This window comes from Mytilus galloprovincialis, chromosome 9 (genome assembly GCF_965363235.1).
Source record: "Mytilus galloprovincialis chromosome 9, xbMytGall1.hap1.1, whole genome shotgun sequence".
Taxonomy (NCBI): domain Eukaryota; kingdom Metazoa; phylum Mollusca; class Bivalvia; order Mytilida; family Mytilidae; genus Mytilus; species Mytilus galloprovincialis.
In genome coordinates this window covers 1,089,710-1,111,275 of record NC_134846.1, presented here as the reverse complement: position 1 = coordinate 1,111,275, position 21,566 = coordinate 1,089,710, and the positions used below count along the sequence as shown (strand labels likewise).

Below are 21,566 nucleotides of genomic sequence, written 5' to 3'. Positions count from 1 at the left end.
TATGTATCATTCCACTGCATGCCAATATACAAATACAGTTCGTTTCTGAAATTTAGTTCGAACAATTGCATGCACTATCAAGAATGTCCCATTTTGATTTTTTATGATGATTATATCAAGCAATATAGCACTTATATTACAGAATTGAACTATAATATTACTGTTTTACCTGCATAACTTTTTGATGAGATTTTGAGCATTCTTCGTAATTTTTCTTGGAAAATCTATAGCATCTATTCCTTTCAGTATTATATTGTAAGTTTTCATTGGATCTTGTCCTGAGAACGGTGGACTGTAAATAAAAAATGTCGATACATTTAGATGAAAAATAAATAAATATATTCAGGATTTCTCATGCCGATTCATATGAACCCTTGTACTTTTGTGCACATATTATTTCAAAAATGATGTTTTTCATTTGTGAGTTAGTGGGCATGACACTCCCTTTGTATTTTGGTATTATGTTCAACTTTTATTCGTATTGTTCATAAAACAAATGTCTCTCTTTAACAACCATATCACATAAAGATCATTCCTTTTTTTGGCCTTTTTTTAATTTTTTTGGGTTCGAGCGTCACTGATGAGTCTTTTGTAGACGAAACGCGCGTCTGGCGTATATAAAAAATTTAGTCCTGGTATCTATGATGAGTTTATTCCCTATAACTTTAACGCAAATTTTCAAATAAATAAGCAATACCCATCAAATTATCATAGGCAAAAAAGTGCCTTCTGGTACACCATTGAACTTTGAATAAGCACCAATCCAAGTTTTATAGCAAACGAATAGAAAAATTATAATTGCCTACGAAATATAATATAAATTGCAAGCTTTATCAATCTTCCCATTAAGAAGAAATTAGGCCAATATTTCTTGAACAAATAATATCGATTTACTTTGATGTCATCTTATATATACAGTTAATAGTAATTGAATTATTAAACTGGCAACACCAATAACCATTAATGTAAATGGATACTTTAACTTTATTGTTCTACTGTCGACTCGATGTCTAGTGGGGTAGACCTATTATTTTTGTTGTAACGTTTTTATACATCAAATCATAATTTATGAAAATTATCTGAAAATGTTTTGAGTGGATATTGGCAACAATCGAAATAACATTAACTTAACAAATCATATACAATATTAGTGAATTTACACACTTCGAATGAAAACTTGGAAGAGTGCTTAGTTTTGGTCGCTTCATCTATAATACTGACACCTATGTAAAATCTTACCTTCCTGTGAGTAGTTCATACATTAGTATCCCTAACGACCAAAAATCTGACGAGATATCGTGTCCTTTATTCAGAATGATTTCTGGAGCAACATATTCTGGTGTTCCACAGAATGTCCACGTCTTTCTTCCCAATCCTACCTTTTTAGCAAAACCAAAATCAACCTGCAAGTTTATATGTAAAAATGATTAAATGCTTTTCTTTCAAACATACAGAGGTAATGATTGTTTTTAAATTTAGAGCTATCAAAACTTTTCGTCTTTAAAGAACCCGATAAACAATAGTCTAGGAAACCATATCCATCACATTTAAACGGGTTAATTTACTGAAGAAAAGTATATACTGCATCGGTCAGTTTTCGTCGACAACTTAAAACATTCTATGAGCATTAGTAGACATAGGGTATTGTTTAAAAGTATAGTGGACGTCCATATTTAACATTCCCTTCATTTTCATGTCTTTTCCCATGCTTTTTAACATCATTAACTTGGATTCTTGACGCTTTAATATGTTCGATATTTTAAAATATATTTCTATTCACGGAATGAAGAAGACCAAACATTTTACATTTATAAAAGCCGACATGTTTTCCATTTATCATCATGAGACAATCTAGGAAAAAGTTATAGACTATATATTCAGTTGGCGATACTACTGAAATAACAATTTACTTACCAGTTTTACATATCCGTTGGTGTCTAACAAGAGGTTTTCTGGTTTGAGATCTCTGTATACAACACCTTTGTTATGCAGGTATGCTAATGCTTCTATAACACATCCTGTATAAAATCTAGTTGTTCCATCATCAAATGAGCCTCTGGAAAAAAGGTTAAATCGAACATTATGTCTTTTAATCTCCAGTTATATTTAAAATATGTATTTATGTAAAAGCTACCGTTGTGGCGTCTTTATCCTAATGATTTGTTAACAGTGAATGATCTACCTTGTAGTTCAGAACGTAAGCACAGAAACAGACGAAGGTCAGTGTCTGAACCGTCTTATGAATAGTTTATTAAATACATAACTGTAACTATTAAAATAAGGAGATGTATAATGATTGTCGGTGACACAACTGTTCAGCAGGGTGGGAATAACGTAGATATAAGCAGTTATTTTGTTTCCTTCTGAATTTCTTCTAAAAATGTATATGAACAAACAAAGAAAATGTAAAAAAGAATGTAAAAAGGGCTGGAGGGTGTATCCTCACAGTTCAACCGTAACACATTTGTCGCATTTTATGAACAAAATAAGCTTAAACTAATTTATTCAAGAAACTTAATTTACACTGTAATGGAAATGAAATAGTTAAAATAACCTTTTAAGCCAGATTAATTATTTCCCTCAATCGAAAGTGTTTAAAAAGGCCGTCAAATTTAAACACCTGTCTAAATCATTACTGACAAAAAACGGAGATTATTGGTTAAATAAGGAAAAATGTAAACAGCACCACTAATTTTACTTTTTCACTTATACTTTTAGATATTGCTTGTATTTTACTTTTGTGTTACTTGTAAAACAAATATATATATATAGAGAAAAACTAAATATATTTGATTTTGAATCACAATGACAAAAAGCTCAATTTGTACTTGTAAAATTGAGAATGGAAATGGGGAATGTGTCAAAGAGACCACAACCCGACCATAGAGCAGACAACAGCAGAAGGACACCAACAGGTCTTCAATGCAACGAGAAATTCTCGCACCCGGAGGCGTACTTCAGCTGGTCCCTAAACAAATGTATACTGGTTCAGTGATAATGAACACCATACTAGAATCCAAATTGTACACAAGAAACTAAGAGACTTGTGTCTGTTAAATGATTTTCGTGATATCTAACCATTATTTTTTAAACTGTTACTCGTAATATTTTCTTTATACTGCTGCATTAAAGAAGATTAATGATTCGTTAAAGCAACATATCTTCAATCTTATAAAAGAACATGTAATAATAGATCTATTAAAAAAATGTTTAACATATAAGTAAATGGTGTATACGTTAAATGATGTTTGTTAGCAGCAAGTGAAAGTTCGTTTCTTATGTTTTTTAAAGTTTATATTTCGTTACAGAAGTTAAGATAATGACAGTAATAGATCTTTTGAAACATTATTGAATACTTCTGTTTTATTTTTTGCTTTAAAGTGTCTTTGCATATATCAAGTAAAAGATCAAATGTAAACACTTCAAATAAGTAAATAAAATATTGGATTTGTTCCAAAACATGCAGTGTCATGTCACTTAAAGTCAAGTCAAACTGTGGCAAACATATTCAATTGATAGCTGATATATGTCTATGGTGAAAATGCCTTTTAATTCTGACACAGAACAAGAACGTTAATAAAATTTCACCTTCAATCATGCCGAGAGAATAATTACATCTTTTTATTTTGATTACATAAGTGTTTTGATATGCCTGCCAAAAGTTTATGTAATCAAAGGGCTTCTTTCAAATAAATTTAGACTTTGTTTGACTATTTCTCCAATTCCATTTCTTCACTATTTAAATGCATGACAAATTATTTCGGCATGGACAAATGGGACATAGTAAAAGTCATCTTTGACACAAGTCTTTCTCAAGCAAACCATCCTATCAACTAGCGATTGAGGAGGATGCAGACTTGGTATTGTCAGACTGCTGTGACACTGTTATTCAATAGAGGTCAATAAAATAAAGATCAGGTAAAAACAATATTTTACAAATTAATTCTTTTTTTCTTGATTAATACTCAATTCATAGATGGGACGGCAATTAAGGTTAATGGTCAGAGCTGTTCTTAAAATTAAGCTATTTCGAAGGAACATGCGATAAACACCAAATAACTGATCTTTTCACCATATGTTTAATACAAAAGTAAAATCCATAATTCACTTGAATCCTATGCTCTTTTCATGAAAATCGCGAAAATGTAGATGAAATGCTTTATATATCGGATGGTAGCCTGAACTTTATGAAATTTGATTGTCCGTTTGATATATTTTTTTTTTTTGTGACTTGAAATAATCATTTGACACATTACTATACACACTGGCTCTAAGATGGGATTGTTCAAAGCCTTTCAAAGAAAACAACTGAAAGTTTATCAAGTCAGTAACATTACAAGTATATGGCAGTTGTTTTCTATTCGAATATATAGAGTTTAATTTTGTCAATTTTTATTGACTTACCCTATTTCAATTTACTTTGGAGTTCGGGAATTTGCTAATACTTTTTGTAATGCAATTTAATCACATAAGCAACACGACGGGTGCCACATGTGGAGCAGGATCTGCTTACCCTTCCGGAGCACCTGAGATCACCCCTAGTTTTTGGTGGGGTTCGTGTTGTTTATTCTTTAGTTTTCTATGTTGTGTCATGTGTACTATTGTTTGTCTGTTTGTCTTTTTCATTTTCAGCCATGGCGTTGTCAGTTTATTTTAGATTTATGAGTTTGACTGTCCCTTTGGTATCTTTCGTCCCTCTTTTAAAAAGGGTTTGAATGTAAAATTGTCGAAAAAAAACCACAACAAAAGACAAGGATATAATCATTCATTGAAAAAGAAAGATAAACCTTAAAATAAAACATGGGGACACGTAAAATCTGATGTACGAAAATATGATACTTTTTATATCTACCTCTTTGATATTTTATGTCAACTATATACTGAGGTTGAATTTTATTGATTTACATATAATGCACAGAAACTGTCACGGAAAACACCTATTCTGCTTTAAAATAAAACGATGAAACCTTAACACTTACTTGTCTCTCAAAACTGTCCATAACTCTCCTCCAAGGCAAACTTCTAATAACATATACAAATACTTTCTGTCTTTGAAAGTCCTATACAACCTACAATTGAAATCAATATTAAGTCTTATGTTACAATTGTTACAAGAAAAGAAATGACCCCCTTAGTGATCATATGGTTGCTCGCTTCGAAAGCGAATAATCGGGATTTGGTCACCGGTCTTGTCAACCTGAACACTTTTACAGGTTTTTATCTGTTGTATCTCTGCTGTACTAGACTAGACTAGATTGGTCCGCTCGTAGTCGAAGTAAATAGTTATCAAAGGTATCAGGATTATAATTTAGTACGCCAGACGCGCGTTTCGTTTTCATAAGACTCACCAGTGACGCTCATATCAAAATAGTTATAAAGCCAATAATATGTCATGTTGAGTAAAATATCTTACTATGGTTTTCAATAAGAACGTTTTAAATCTGACTCAATGTGTAGGTACTGTTAAAACAGAGTATTTTCGATCGAACTAACTTGTTTGTAGTACTAAGCTTGATTGCCTTATCCATACTATGAGAACATTTTAGTTTTTTAGTTTTTTTTTGTTTATTTGTTTATAATGCTCTACAGCTTCGTATTATATTTGTTTTGATTGGCGTGCTACTGTAGAGTCTTACATAGCCACAGGGTGTGTCGGATGAATGTCATTATTTATTTGGAATCCTACAAGTTCTTTTTCCCTTAATGTAAAATATATTCATCCACCACTATCGACAATAAACAAAATACACACATTTAGGTGGTACCCAACACTTTCACTAACATTAATTTGGCTCGTTTAATTTTCATAAAATTTTGTCAAAGTATTTACTTTGACCCTATAACAAAAATATAAAAATTTCAAAAAATTTGAACCAACCGTTTTTTTTCAGAAAAATTACACTGGTTATATAGCAATTTGACAAACACCAATTTTGATCATTGAGAAGCTTAATATTCCTTTTACAACACAATGTAATTAAAACGTTAAGCTGACTTTACAGAGTTATCTCCCTGTAGTGTTAGGTACCACCTTAAATAAGTTTATATAAAAAGATACCTAATTAAAAGAGATGACTTCATTTCTATTGTTTTGACGTGTTGAGCATTACATACATACTATTTCAAAAAACTTACACAATAATTTATTTATTATTGCTGTGTTTATAAAAGCTTCAATGATTCCATCTATTTGTAGATCAACACATGAATGCATGTCTTTATTATTAATGTTATGATAATAAATAAAATTATTATGATTAATTAACAAGTTTGCAATTTCTATTTATTGATGGTGATCAAACACTATTAAAAAAAAAGAATTCCTACGTCAAGATTTTTATTTTTATCACAATTGTATTTTTGGCCTCCCATAATGTAAAAACCATGTCAATGATAGAAAAGTTCATGCGTCTTTTTATCAAATTATCTGTTTTGTCTATTAATCATACTTAATCTTGGAATCTAAGAAGCTATTTCAATTGTGCTGAACCATTCAAATATATATAAAAAGCAAACAAAAATGTTATAAAAAGTTAGTACGTTTGCCAACTTTACATCACTTGTGGCTGCTCTATTGCAAATATATGACATTTATTTTTTTCCATTGTAATCCATCAGTTTGTCATGAGAAAACTCTATCGCAGCTATAATCGAATATCTTTCACTGTATTGCATCTTTTATCACTTTTTAACAGTAGTGGTCTCATAATAAATCAATGTATATATGTTGCTGTGTAGATGATGGAAGTTTTCAACGACCTTGACTGGCTATACAGCCCTCGTATGGTCGGCTGGTGTGTAGAACATGGCTTGCTGATATTTGTATTTGATTATGAGAGAAAAAAATAAAGTACCGTTATCTAATTCTGTTCGAAATATATTGTGAAAAATAAACTAACGGAGAGGAGAAGTCATTACTGAGAGTCATTACTGCGTTATGTAATGTTTCACTTATGAACTGCTACCCTTTGGTTGATACCACCACTAATTGGTGTTAGTTGCATAAGTGTAAATATAGTATTTGCTCTGTTATCGGTAATGGAAATAAATTATTACAAGCATTCTAGATAATTTTCAGCTCATTGCGTTTTGTAGTTAATATTAAACTCAGAAAAGCGCATACAATTCCCCTGTTCCCAAATGTGATCTGTGGAAAAATACTTTTAAACGGATGTGTACTAACATGAGCAACACGACGGATGCCATATGTGCCTACCCTTCCAGAGTACCTTAGATAACCCACGTGTTGGATTGGGTTAGTGTTGCCTGGTCCTTTGTTTTCTATGTTGTGTTTTCTGTACTTTTGTATGTCTAGTGGTCGTTTTCTTTATTAGTCATGGTATTGTCAGTTTATTCTCTACTATGAGTTTGAATGTACTTTTTGCATTTCTCGCCTCTCTTGACATTATTTTGATATACTGAAATTGAAAAAATCAGTATCTATTGGATATACTTACCTAACTATAAAATCTGTTCTCGATTCTGACATAATTTTCTTTTCATTCATGATATGTTCTTGTTGACGTGTTTCTACTATATGATGTTTCTTTAAAATTTTCAAGGCAAATGTTCTGCTACTGTCATTGTTAACTTGAACCTAAAAAAAGAAACCAAAATGTACTCTGACATCAGATACATCAGATAGAGCATCAATGAAGAGACATGTATTGTCGAAATGCGCATCTGGTGCAGTAAAATTAGCACCGTCTATGTTATTACATACATCAACCCAAATAACATCATATAACTTTACATAGGAAGAAAGTATTAGTAAAAATGTCGAACTCCAGGGTAAATTTCAAAAAGGATAAAGTTCATTCAACCAGACAAAATCAAACTCGTGACTATTTCAAACGAACGGAAAGCAACTGTCCAGTTCATGACTTTAAAAAGGCATTTCAGAAGAAAATAGTGGGTTAAACATAGTGTATCTATGTTACAAATATAAACGCAGAAAGTGGAAATAGCACTTTGTAATTTTCGTGCCTTTGATGTGTATTATAGAATTTACATGTACTTTGAACACTCAAAACAAAAAAGTTGAAAGCTAGTGATGTTTAATACGTAATCCGATGTTCAGAACAAATCTTAAACATAGATGCAAAGGCTGTAATGATATCATCTACAATTGAATTAAACCTGGAATTAGTAAATAGTACATAAGACTCATCAGTGACGCTCAGATCAAAATAGATACAAAGCCAAACAAATACAAAGTTGAAGAGCATTGAGGATAGTAAAATGAAGAAGCTCATAATTTGAAGGTTTAACTCTCCAATGGACTCAAAAATCAAAATTCAAAGTCAAAACTTAGACACGACAAAAGCGGTTATAAATTCCCAGAACTGCTTAACTCATCGATCTTTCTTAATGTATCGCACAAACTACAGTACAGGTATTAAATCAAAGAAAAAGAAGAATACAAACTTTGTAACCCCCACTGAATATAATTATTATTAATTACTACCACTGGGTCGATGCCTCTGCTGTTGGACTGTTAGTCCGAGGGTATCACCATCCCAGGAGCCAGTACTTTGATACTGGCATAGAAACACCGATTTTTTGTGTTATTAAAATTTGCTGTTACAAAATGTTAGAAATTATTATAAATTAAGGAATGTATCTCCCTCATGCAAAGCTCTAATTCCTTTCACGGATTTGGCTATACTTTTTGGATCTTTTGAATTATAGCTTTTCATCTTTTATATAAGCTTTGGATTTCAAATATTTTGGCCACGAGCATCACTGAAAAGACATGTATTGTCGAAATGCGAATCTGGTGCAGGAAAATTAGTACCGTAAATGTTATATCAACAAATGGACACCATGTAATTTAAAAAAAGCCAGTTTGGTTCAGCCATTGCCCAACCAAATGCACAATGCAAAATCGATAAAGAATAAAGCATTACAAATTAACATGTGTATTCACTTAAAAGTATATGTACGTTAGATCTATATAAATATTGTATTCTATACAGCATGTTAGCTATCAATTTTAATAACAACAGTATAATGAGACTGCCATGAACCCCTGTAAGCAGATATACCAAAGGGAAGGAGTGATAATGTAAAGTTTAATGAATGTTAAGTTCTAGCTAATTAACAGTTCTTGTCTTATCAGTGAACACAAACCAACCATACAGTCTTTGATGCTGAGATAAGTCCAGACTGCACTTGATGAAGTGCGTGTAGATTTGTTTCTGAACGATTAGGTTCAAAGTGGAGATATACCCTTAGATACACAGATAATACTTTAATCAAACAGAAAGTGCATAAACAAGGGTTACAAAGAAGTCAAGTACAACTGAAAGTTAAACGAAACATTCTGGATACCAAAAGTTCAAGTTTGGTGCAATAGGAACTCTTGACAATGTAATAATATCAGATTTGACCCATATATGAAGATATCATCAGCAAAAGCGAAGACAAATTTTACACACATTTTCTGTGATATGGCTTCAATTTATAAGACACAATGTTGTAGTAGCCAATATATCTATGTGACTCGTTCAATAACATTCTGACACTCAGGTGATATCAAACTTAATATCACAAGTGAGCAGAAAGCGAATTGCAAAGGTTTTTTTTTTTTAACTTACTATCAATATAAACTCTATTTGACATTGAACTGTTCAGTATCAGAACAATCCTTTTAAAAATATGCCAAATAACAAGAGATAACATATGATAAGCAATTGATTTGAAATGTACAAGACTTTCTTGTGAAGACATATTTCTCTTGGCAACAAGTAATACATTCTTGAATTTAATAGAACAAAAGAAAAACAAAACATTGTTTTGACATCTGGAAGGAATTTATGGAACAAATTCTCAATATATTTGTTTTATTTAATTGAAAGCAACTGCAAAAAAGTTGAATTTAATATACTAATTGCACCTGGCACTGACAAGGAGGTGATTTTTCTCCCCGGAATCTCGAATTTATACTGTAAACCGACTTTTTCAAAACTATGTTCTAATAGGAAAATTTTTAAGAACAAGACGCATATTTAAAGGATCAATGCTACAGATAAATTCAAGTTAGTATAAAGAGACTAGGAAAACAAAAGTTTTTCTATCATAGTTATATATACATGTAGTGGTAAAAAGGCATACAAAAGTTATGAAAAAAATCTTCCATTAAAAAACCGAGTTGGTCAATTTAATTAACAAACGATTACAGCGGAATAGCTTCGAAAATGTACAAAATTATACTCGTTTATGTTACGCTTACCAGTTCAACTCTTCCAAAGCCACCAACACCCAGTGTTGCAACTATACTGAGATCGCTCAATTTCAACTTTGTAAACTCGGCATCAAATCTGAAATATAACACAGAAAATGTTTTATTATGGATACTGTGACAGAAGCCATAAGAAATTATTTTCTCTCAAACTATTGGCTAGGTGTGTAATTCATATAAACCGCGACGACCTGGTTAACAAGTAAACGAAAGACAAAACAACATAGTTTCTAGTAAATGTCTTAATTATCCGAAAACTGAGTGTTAAACATGTTAAGTGTTATTAAATGGTGTTAAGCTTTGTAAAAAACAACCAACGACACACAACCATAGAGTTTTGATTGTGGATCATAAAATACAATGACATAAAATACGTCACAGTATGTACCAAACTACATTAGTTTACTTACGATGTGTGTTCTTCGTCATCTTCGTATACTTTCTTAAGGACGTCAAAGTCGCTAATTAATTGACAATAAGACCTACAAATGAGAAAATGAAAAATAATCATTGGTATATCAATACGACTTCTGTAAGATAGCTTGAAGGGAACAATACTAACACTGCAACACTGCCGTTGATAGTTGATAACATCTTTACTGTTTAAAATAACTACAATAACATTGCGAGAAAATATTAAAAGAATAATCTTCATTCCTTTTTAACTAATTAATTCGTCATTTTGTCATACGTTTTGAACTCTAAGAGGGTACCAAACACATTGACTAGAATACATTTGACTCGTTTGATATTTATAAAATATTTACTTTGACCAGTTGACAAAAAAAAAATTAGAAGTTGGAACCACAAAATTTACATGAATAACTTCATCGGATATAAATCAGCTTGACAAACACTTATTATGATCTTTGAAAGGCTTAATTAATCTTTACTCATAATATGTTATTAAACATTTTTTGCTTATCTTTAAAGAGGTAACTCCCATAAGTGTTATGCGCCCCTAGAAATATTTACTATATCACTTCTTCGAAAACTAAAAGCTGAGATCAATGTTGCTGAAATGAAGTTAGGAGCTCATGAATCTATTCCTATTGCAATGATTTCCGACCTGTAACGCGAACATACAAGCTTTGATTTGCAAAATAAAAGTGCACACAACCTGGAAGAATTATAACTAAAGCATTGACAGATCACTACACAAGTTTAATTAAGAAATTCACCATGGAACATGCTAATGTGCATCGCTATTGAACTGCACTTTTTAACAACCATAACGAACCAAATAAAATGTTCAAAACATGTTTATTTCGAACATGAAACATGGAGTTTAATTGCTCATTGGAGATTAGAAACCATTAAAGCACCACACCACCACAGTGGGAAAATGGTTTTATCTCTCCTTTTAATTTCTACGAAGAGGTACAAAACTCTTAATTCGTATGCAATGAAACACAGTTAATCTAAAAATTCGTGAAATTAAACATGTTCAAAAGATATGCTATTCCACTGTGACTGACTATCTATGTTTTGAATTAAAATTGTTAACATCTTCAAATCATTACTTTGCAGAGTAAGACAAGCTGTGGTGGAATCATCTTAGAATGTTTATATAAGGCATATGGCGTTTGTGATTATCATAGTTTAAAACTAAAAAGAAAGCAAAACTCCTGCCTCCGTCCTCTCTACGTGCAACTTATAAGTAAATTATCTTCTTTGTTTTGAAATAATGATGTGTTCCAGAATAATGGATAATTGTATAAGTAAAGACATCGTCTTGTTCGCTTAAAAATATTCTTTTTTAAAATGCTTTATGCATAATCTATATAGCTAGATTTACGACAACAAAATCGGTTAAGCTAAAGACAACGACCGCTAATTATTGCCATACTCATTGCAATATAAAATAAATATCTTAAATGTTTTCTGCAAGTTCCAGTTTTCAGAAAATATCACTAGTTTAGAAACCTCAGAAAATGATCGCTTATTATCGTCCTAATTACATCAATATAAAATGAATATTTGTTATTATTATCTGACAATTAACAATCAATAGGATACTTACTCTCTGTCTATGACTAGACATTCCACACCGGCGGGATCTGCGACAACCACATTGGCAGTTCGTATATCCTCACTGTAAAAAAAGAGCAATGTTTAGGCAAGAATGGAGTTTGAGTCTAAAGTTTAATTTGTCGTGAATTTCAAAATTATTTTTGATAAATTTAAAGTTTGATGAAAACGGTGACGATTATACTTTCTATCAATAACTTGAATGAACAAGCACGATTCAAAGGATATGAAATAAATAGGATTTGGGACTTGAGGTACATGTCTAAGGAATAATGATCTTCGTTCGTTCCATTAAGTTATACAATTTAATATTTCGTTTTATCAGTTTTTAAAGACTTCCACGTTTGAAATTAACCTCAAAGATCGGTAATTTTGTTCTAGTTTTTTATAAACTTGCATGTTAGTTTTATATCCGCGTCAAACTCTATATTACATAAAATAAACTCTTTGAAGTAACTTCGTGTACATCAGTTTGCATAACCAATCAGTGCAACAACAAAAAACTGGGATTTTGAACACAAATGCAAAAAATATCACAACACTCAGATACGTTCAGATAATAAAAACTTGTTTTTGTTTGTTTCTATTAGATTCCTAGCATATTACATGGCCAACTTCATAAGAGGTTTATGTACAGACAGAATACAACTTTCAGAAAGATAAGCTTATTGAGTGCAGGTGACATTAGAGCACAACAGCAACAGTTTAGTACCGCGCTTTAAAGTAAATCACCATCAAAAACCATGTAGATAATCATCTTATATGAGTAAGCTTTTATTGTTGTCCTATTTTTCTGTTTTGATGTTTTCTAATGAGACTGGTTTGCATATGATTGCAGTTGTCACTAGAGGTGAGATGCATTATGCGAGCTATCATGATAAATTACATTGTGAGCCAATAGTTATTGTTCATTAATTTTGCACTTAATTATCATAGTATATTTTTTATGCACCTAATTTCAACTACCAATTGTACTTTAATATGGTGTGATACAAGGCAACCATGCAGAATTCTTATCTTACATATGCAACAAATGACCGATTAACATTTTAATTTTTATTTTGCATGTTACGCATCCTTTCTTTACATTCAACTTTATCTATCATTAATTCTCCAGAATGTACTTTAAAAGCCCTTTCCGTTTTTAATTTTTTTAACTTTGAAGATGGGATGGAGGTGATGTCAAAGAATGTCAGTTGTGCCACTTACTTCTATACTGAAGATTGTTTTTCAAAGCATTTCACTTAAAAATACATATACTCATACTCATACTCAAAGAAAGAGATGAAAAGAGACAAAGCCACTGTTGATATATTGTTTGTACGAGTAAGTGTTTCGTACGTAAACATATACGTATTTCCAACGTTCAGTTCCAATATAGTACATGTTAAACAATCACCTTTCGTCTACTAGAATAGTAGCAATTGGGGTATTATTCAGCTAGTTACAGTCATGTATTGTTCGAATTCATGTCCTATAAGGACAAACACGTAGATTTATTATATTCTGCGATTTTAATGAGTACATGCCATATCACCTGGTTATTTTGTTTACATCGTCAACCAGGTTTTTTCTTCTTCATCAAAGTGATAAGAAACATATAGGATAAGTAGATAAACCCTAGATGTAAACAAACCTTTTATCTTCACACAATTTAAAAGGAATAACACATGTTAAAAGATATATGTTAAAAGTATATTAATTTGAAATATGCTCTTAGCTGGAATGAAATCAATACGCTTTCTAAGAAATATCATTTGTCAAATATGTTTTAAACATCTTTATTTTATTTCAAACGAAAATTAAAGGTTTGTTGAACGAACCTTTGTAGGAAATTTATGTTTGTATGTACATTCTTAAGGTTTGCTAGACACATTTAACTTTCAAAACTTAAAAAAAAAATCTGTCTAACAAAGTAACAGATACACATTTAAACAACATTTACTTTTTACACTATTAGCAAATCAATTAGAATATACGAATATTGGTGGCGATGCATGCGCCTGTCCCAAGTCAGGAGCCTCTGGCCTTTGTTAGTCTTGTATTATTTTAATTTTAGTTTCTTGTGTACAATTTGGAAATTAGTATAGCGTTCATTATCACTGAACTAGTATATATTTGTTTAGGGGCCAGCTGAGGGACGCCTTTGGGTGCAGGAGATTCTCGCTGCATTGAAGACCTGTTGGTGACCTTCTGCCGTTGTTTTTTGCAATGGTCGGGTTGTTGTCTCTTTGGCACATTCCCCATTTCCATTCTCAATTTTATTATCGTCAACCATGAGTATATCTGACTGTAGCTGAAATTAGTACATCTATGATGATGACTTTTTTCATATAACGTATACGCGAAAAGATCCATCACAGAGGCGTTTATATAGAGCAATGTAGAGATCAGTGAACAGGAATTAAATTTTATTCAATCAAGAATCCAAAAATTAGGCACAAACTCGTGATGAATAGGCCAAAACTATTTCGCGAGAAAAAGACACTTTACAACAAGTTGCTACGAATTTGGAATTCCATAAATTGTAGATATACAAGTTCAAACAAAAACTGGTGCCTCTTTCCATCACGGTTTTACAAGATATATGATTTATAAGAGCTATATATGTTATATGACACATTTCTAATAAAAAAGAGAGAATAAAATGTCACCTATCTGGTAATTAACAATTTCAGACATCTAATCAAGCTTTAATTATCTTACTTAAATAGATTCCAAAGTAAGAGTACATTTGTCTGTCATTGCATCTGCTGTTGATTTGTAACGACTATAAATATATATGTTTTAACACTGTTTTCAATTGATGGAAAGTATTATTGAATTATTTTGTAAAAATGCGAAGATCAAACGTTAGTTACATAACTGTAAACATCAATTAACACTGGCCTAGTTCGAATGAACTTTCATGAAACTCTTCTGCAGTAACTGTAACTGTCGATTACGCTGTAATGCAAAGTTCATACCTGTAACGTTTTAGCTACCTCGCCGGATTTTTAACGGACAGTATATAGTAGTCTTTCAGTTGTTCCATAAAAGACGTATTATTAAATAAAGGCAACAGTAGTTACCATGTATCAAAGGTCACAAATCGACTGAGAGAAAGCAAATTCGGGATATAACTAAAACTGAGGGACACACATCAACAACTAAAGGAAAACAAATGGAAAACAGGAATACTGATGTGAATAAAAAAATCACTAACATATATAGAAATGAACTATTTAATATTTCTAGAGATTTTTTATTGGTTGTTGTGGTCTCCTCATTTTCTTACATCAATGAGAGGATTGGAAAGGGGGTTTATATTACTGAGACTGTAACCCAACCATACAAATAATCAAAAGATATCAAATATACAAACACTGTATCATATCATGGCAGTTAGGAGGTTCGTCATGAAAACCTTATTAAAGCAAATGACATATCTGTCAACGAGGGAGTTGTAGTCTTAGATCCCTCATGTACATCAAACCACTCATAACATCAGTCATGACGTAACATTGACTAAGTATTCGATACACTCTCATTAAATGTACGAGAGAATGCATGTTTTTTACATTCTAGTGTGCATGTTTAAAAGGCTAATGTCAGCACAAAGGACAATAAAACAGTTATTTTTGGTAAGGGGGTTAGGTACATGTAATATAATGTAACAATGTGATTGATAAGAAGCACATGGGATATACATGTAACCATAATAAAAAAGACAAATAGCAAGTACTCATTTCAATCTATACATAACTGCTATAGACGTAAGTTCTAGGTTAGAACAGCAAATGTTACAGATTGAATCAAAATGTTAACAGATATACACAATATTTACATTGTCATTTACGGTGCAATTGAAAATATTTGCTATTGCACAATACTGTGCAATTGAAGATTTCTTGCTATTGCGCAATACTGTGCAATTGAAAATTTCTTGCTATTGCACAATACTGTGCAATTGAAGATTTCTTGCTATTGCTGAATACTGTGCAATTGAAAATTTCTTGCTATTGCACAATACTTAATATAATAATTTTGGATCCTGATTTGAACCTACTTGAAAACTGGGCCCATAATCAAAAATCTAGGTACATGTTTAAATTCAGCATATCAAAAAAGCCCAAGAATACAAATTTTGTTAAAATCAAACTTAGTTTAATTTTGGACCCTTTGGATCTTAATGTAGACTAATTTGAAAACGGGACCAAAAATTAAGAATCTACATACACAGTTAGATTTGGCATATCAAAGAACCCCAATTATTAAATTTTTGATGAAATCAAACAAAGTTTAATTTTGGACCCCGATTTGGACCAACTTGAAAACTAGGTCAATAATCAAAAATCTAAGTACATTTTTAGATTCAGCATATCAAAGAACCCCAAGGATTCATTTTTTGTTAAAATCTAACTAAGTTTAATTTTGGACCCTTTAGACCTTAATGTAGACCAATTTGAAAACGGGACCAAAAATTAAGAATCTACATACACAGTTAGATTCGGCGTATCAAAGAACCCCAATTATTCAATTTTTGTTGAAATCAAACAAAGTTCAGTTTTGGACCCTTTGGGCCCCTTATTCCTAAACTGTTAGGACCAAAACTCCCAAAATCAAACCCAACCTTCCTTTTATGGTCATACACCTTGTGTTTAAATTTCATAGATTTCTATTTACTTATACTAAAGTTATGGTGCGAAAACCAAGAATAATGCTTATTTGGGCCCCTTTTTTGCCCCTAATTCCTAAACTGTTGGGACCTCAATTCCCAAAATCAATCCCAACCTTCCTTTTGTGGTCATAAACCTTGTGTTAAAATTTCTCACTTTTACTAAAGTTAGAGGGCGAAAACTAAAAGTATTCGGACGACGACGACGACGACGACGCAGACGACGACGCCAACGTCATACCAATATACGACCAAAAAAATTTTTGTGGTCGTATAAAAATTAACACTTTAAATGTCTAGGGAAAAAAAACCAATTCTATGACGATAATAAAAGCCATTCCGTTTATTTTTTAAGCATCCAAGGTGATCGCAAGTTGTAATTAGATCAATTTTGCATTTCGTGCCATCGCTATGTAAGTACTTACGCATCTAATGAAAAAGCAGTAACATAAAACCGCAGCTAAATTGTTTTTCGTTGTTATCATTAAAACATATCATTACACTGCAAAACATATTAATATATATAAAAGAAAGTAAATTGCTGATAAGTGTAATACTTCATACGTCAATAATAATAAAGTTAGCAATTTGCGTGTTTCCTTTTGCAATTTTTAGAATCAATATTTTGCACTTACAAAAAGATTATGTATTCCACTAAAGGCACAATACAAGGAGTTACAACTCCTGTAAAAATCCTGATATATTAATGTCTATTGGATTTTGCATACAAAGAGTTAGGTATTAATTTAATTCAAGAGTTTGGTAAACACACAGAGTGGTGAATATTGGAATATCACCCAATATACTGTATGTTGGTCGATTACCAACGAAAAGATATGTTGAAACGTCACCAAATATGATTATCAAATATGACGTATGTTGATATACCACAAAGAATAGTGTTTTTAGTAAATCACCAAGGATAATCGTGGTGGGATGTAAACAATTGTTGACGTGGTTCATAACTGTTTCTCGTTTCTCGTTTTTTATATAGATTAGATCGTTGGTTTACCCGTTTGAATGCACTAGTGATTTTTTGGGGCCTTCATAATTTGCTGTTCGGTGTGAGCCAAGGCTCCGTGTTGAAGAAAGTACTTTTACCTATAATGGTTTACTTTTACAAATTGTGACTTGGTTGGAGATTTGTCTCATTGACACTCATACCACATCTTCCTATTTTTTTAAAAAAATTATGAGACATGGGATATTTAGACCCGATAAAGACTTCATCTAAGATAAAAAAACAGATGATATTGACCATTTAATAATTATGAGAGCAAACAATTTTCCTTCTAATCCATAATACAGACTAGGAGGTAACTCTTTAAGTAAGCCAATGCCAGATTTAAGCACTTTTGATTTGTTATAAATTGTGATAATCAGCTATTTTTCTGTCTCGACAGTTTTAAAATTTCTCGTTAGGAAAGTACTTTAAAATGCACGATTTGTTCCACATGTTTTCTCATTATTACAATATGGCCTTGATATACACTTGTGATAGATTGCTTCTCATCAATGCCTCTTGAAAAACAATTAGACAGAGGTAGATCATTAGTCTGAAGGTAGAGGAGACCCCTTTAATCTGATAGACCGTTACACGATTTTGATTACAGATTACAAAGGGTGTAATATATGCCTTACTTTGAATTCACATTTTTGCATAATTATCTTAAAATTTCACGATTAGGATTTTTTTTTTGCTTTTCTTCTTTCAATTTCGTTTTGTATCCCTTATCTTTGAAACTCATTTTACCCCACAAATATTTTTCCCTGTACAAAAGCTACCAATATACACTGAAAACACATTTTCTAATCCATAATCCAAACTGTGACTTGGTTGGAGATTTGTCTCATTGACACTCATACCACATCTTCCTTTTTTTTTAAATTGTTTTCAAGAGGCATTGATGAGAAGCAATCTATCACAAGTTTATATCAAGGCCATATTATGGATTAGAAGGAAAATTGTTTGCTCTCATAATTATTAAATGGTCAATATCATCTGTTTTTATCTTAGATGAAGTCTTTATCGGGTCTAAATATCCCATGTCTCATAATTTTTTTAAAAAAAAGGAAGATGTGGTATGAGTGTCAATGAGACAAATCTCCAACCAAGTCACAGTTTGGAAAACATTTCCTACTTCTAAATACTTTGAATTGTCTTAAATCTTTCTCTTTGTGGTTAGTTTATAAAGAAACTGAGGTATGACATCTTTACAGACAATATTAATTTCAAATTATTTGTCAAAATCTAGCTGGGAATCGAACTGAAGACATCCTACATCAGGGGCACATGCTCTCTCGACACAACTTTCAAAATTGTGTTGTATTGGGACGTGCATAAATTGCATTCTATAAGGTTCAATAATCGCCAATCATATTGCAGAAAATCTAAGGAACTCCATGTTCAAATGAGTATTAAAATACATGTTAAGTAACTCAATGAATTTTGGGAGGTAGATCTTTGATAGTCTCTATTACCACTAATCATAATGTTTTAGACAAGAGGGATTTAAAAGCTTTACCAATTATAAATAAGACATTTAAAGAAGAGTTGACTGTAAACTGAACATGTAATCAAATTGCTGTTTAAATAAACATTTGTTAAACCGTTAATACTTATTCGTATGGTTCGCTATTCGATTCTGTGATAATATTAGTAGAATATGAATCTACCGACAGATGGTCTTGTGTAATGATAGTATTGCATGAAATGTGTCTATACAAATTATATGTTATGACAATTTGAAGAAAATGTTAAGAGGTGAAGGTAGAGTAAGCTATTTATACCAAATCATATTTATTTCTAACCTCACAAAAATGACTCACTTGAAGAGAACACTTAATATACATTTATCTCTATCAGCAATAAATTATCAGTTCGATTGGTAATCTATTTTCAACCGTCAGTCAAACATCGGCACAGATTCTTTGATCAAACTTCTATTTATTGCACCGTTCAAAAACAAATAAGAGTCACAAGGTTAACATGTTTAATGTTGTTACTTGACTCTCTGTATACTTATCTTTATATTGGTTTGATCTGTGCAGAACAAATAATAAACAAACAAGAAGCGCTTTAAAGACATTTCATTATAATATTGTTTAAATTGCAATTTGTATATTTCTATGCATTTAACCCTTCTCTTATTAGGTAGTTTGAGTTTAATAAACTGCTTTTGGAGAGCTTTAATTGTAATAATTATTAACAGTACAAAATAAGCTCAAATTCCTTTAAAAAATGGTAATGTATGGCGAGCATCAAGCCATTTCTAGTGTCTTGTAATAACAGTTATTTCGGTCTATGTTTTAATCTCCTATTTAACAGTATCAAACATTGTTTCTTTTATAAATATTGTTCATACATATCATTTTATTGATTCTGAAATTGGTCGCTTCTAACAGGTTTTTCTTGTGATTAATTAAAGACACATTAACGTTCTAAATATAAATGTACTTAATTAAAGTTCTCCAATCTAATTAAGCGTTTAATATCTGCAATCAAATTCATCCAAAAGATACTAAAACCCAGAAAATAACTTTTATATACATCGTTCAATAACTTTAATTAAATACAAACAACACCATAAAGATTAATATGAATGCATAATCAATCTGCAAGCGCTTTATCTGAGCTGTTTAGTGCATTAATAAAAGTGAAAGTATCCCTTAAAATTAACAGAGAAACCCCATTACGTCTTGATCCAAGTCTCAGAAGTGAAACTTGTAAGATGCATGTATTATACAATTGCTTTCATCTTGAATTTATGTGTTTGTACAAAGAAGTTGTTTTTTGAATATATATTTGATAGAAATTATATATTTCCAAAACTTGTAATCTTATCATACAAAAAGGAATAAACTTGATGTGTTTTTGATGTAAAATACACAGAAAGAATCCATTTTGTTTTGATCATGATAAATGAATACAGGGCCTTTGGTGTTCTATTAGATTTAAAACTGACAGTGGTTTATGTGCTCAAATGAACTGCACAAGGTGTATGGTTTGTACTTAAATATATTTTGAACCTCATGTTTTGTTGCTGTAAATTTTGTTGATTTTATTGAAGAAAAAACGAAACGAAATAAAGATTATTTCTATCATCACCTAGCACATTCAATAACTAGATATAAAACTGCATGTAATGATATGCCAAAAAAGTCATTATAGATACTAGGATTATAATTTTGTACCTCGATGATCATCAGTGACACTCGAATTAAAAAAGGTACAAAACGCCAAGTGAAGTACGAAATTGAGTGCATCACTATGATTATATCATAATATCTGTTTAAAGTTATAAAAATTAAGTTTCCCAAGTGTAAACGATTGCACATTTGGTTTCAGTTTGATATTGGTTTTGGTCATAAATTTTCAACCACACCATCGTTGTCAGATTACATGACCAAACGGTAATCGGAATCATTCTACAAGAGCAAACAACAGTCAAGCGTTTCGTCGAATAGTACTTGCATAACCACAGTATGCAATAGAAGTTTACCGATGTTTAAATCTAACAACAGTATGCAATAGAAGTTTACCGATGTTTAAATCTAACAAAAGTATGCAATAGAAGTTTACCGATATCTAAATCTAACCACAGTATGCAATAGAAGTTTACCGATGTTTAAATC

At 31.3% G+C, this 21,566-nt stretch overlaps 1 protein-coding gene across 3 annotated transcripts in view; it reads right to left on the bottom strand.

Moving 5' to 3' along the window:
* The window catches only part of LOC143044197 (cGMP-dependent protein kinase 1-like), a 110,837-nt gene that overhangs the window by 2,175 nt on the left and 87,096 nt on the right, over positions 1-21,566 (bottom strand). For all 3 annotated transcript variants that reach the window (XM_076216094.1, XM_076216095.1, XM_076216097.1), the window contains exons 8-15: positions 12,267-12,338; positions 10,654-10,725; positions 10,235-10,322; positions 7,458-7,597; positions 4,980-5,069; positions 1,915-2,056; positions 1,240-1,403; positions 170-292 (exon numbers count right to left, since the gene is read on the bottom strand). In XM_076216094.1, coding sequence (XP_076072209.1) covers positions 170-292; positions 1,240-1,403; positions 1,915-2,056; positions 4,980-5,069; positions 7,458-7,597; positions 10,235-10,322; positions 10,654-10,725; positions 12,267-12,338 — 891 coding nt within the window. The remainder of the gene's footprint in view (positions 1-169; positions 293-1,239; positions 1,404-1,914; positions 2,057-4,979; positions 5,070-7,457; positions 7,598-10,234; positions 10,323-10,653; positions 10,726-12,266; positions 12,339-21,566) is intronic.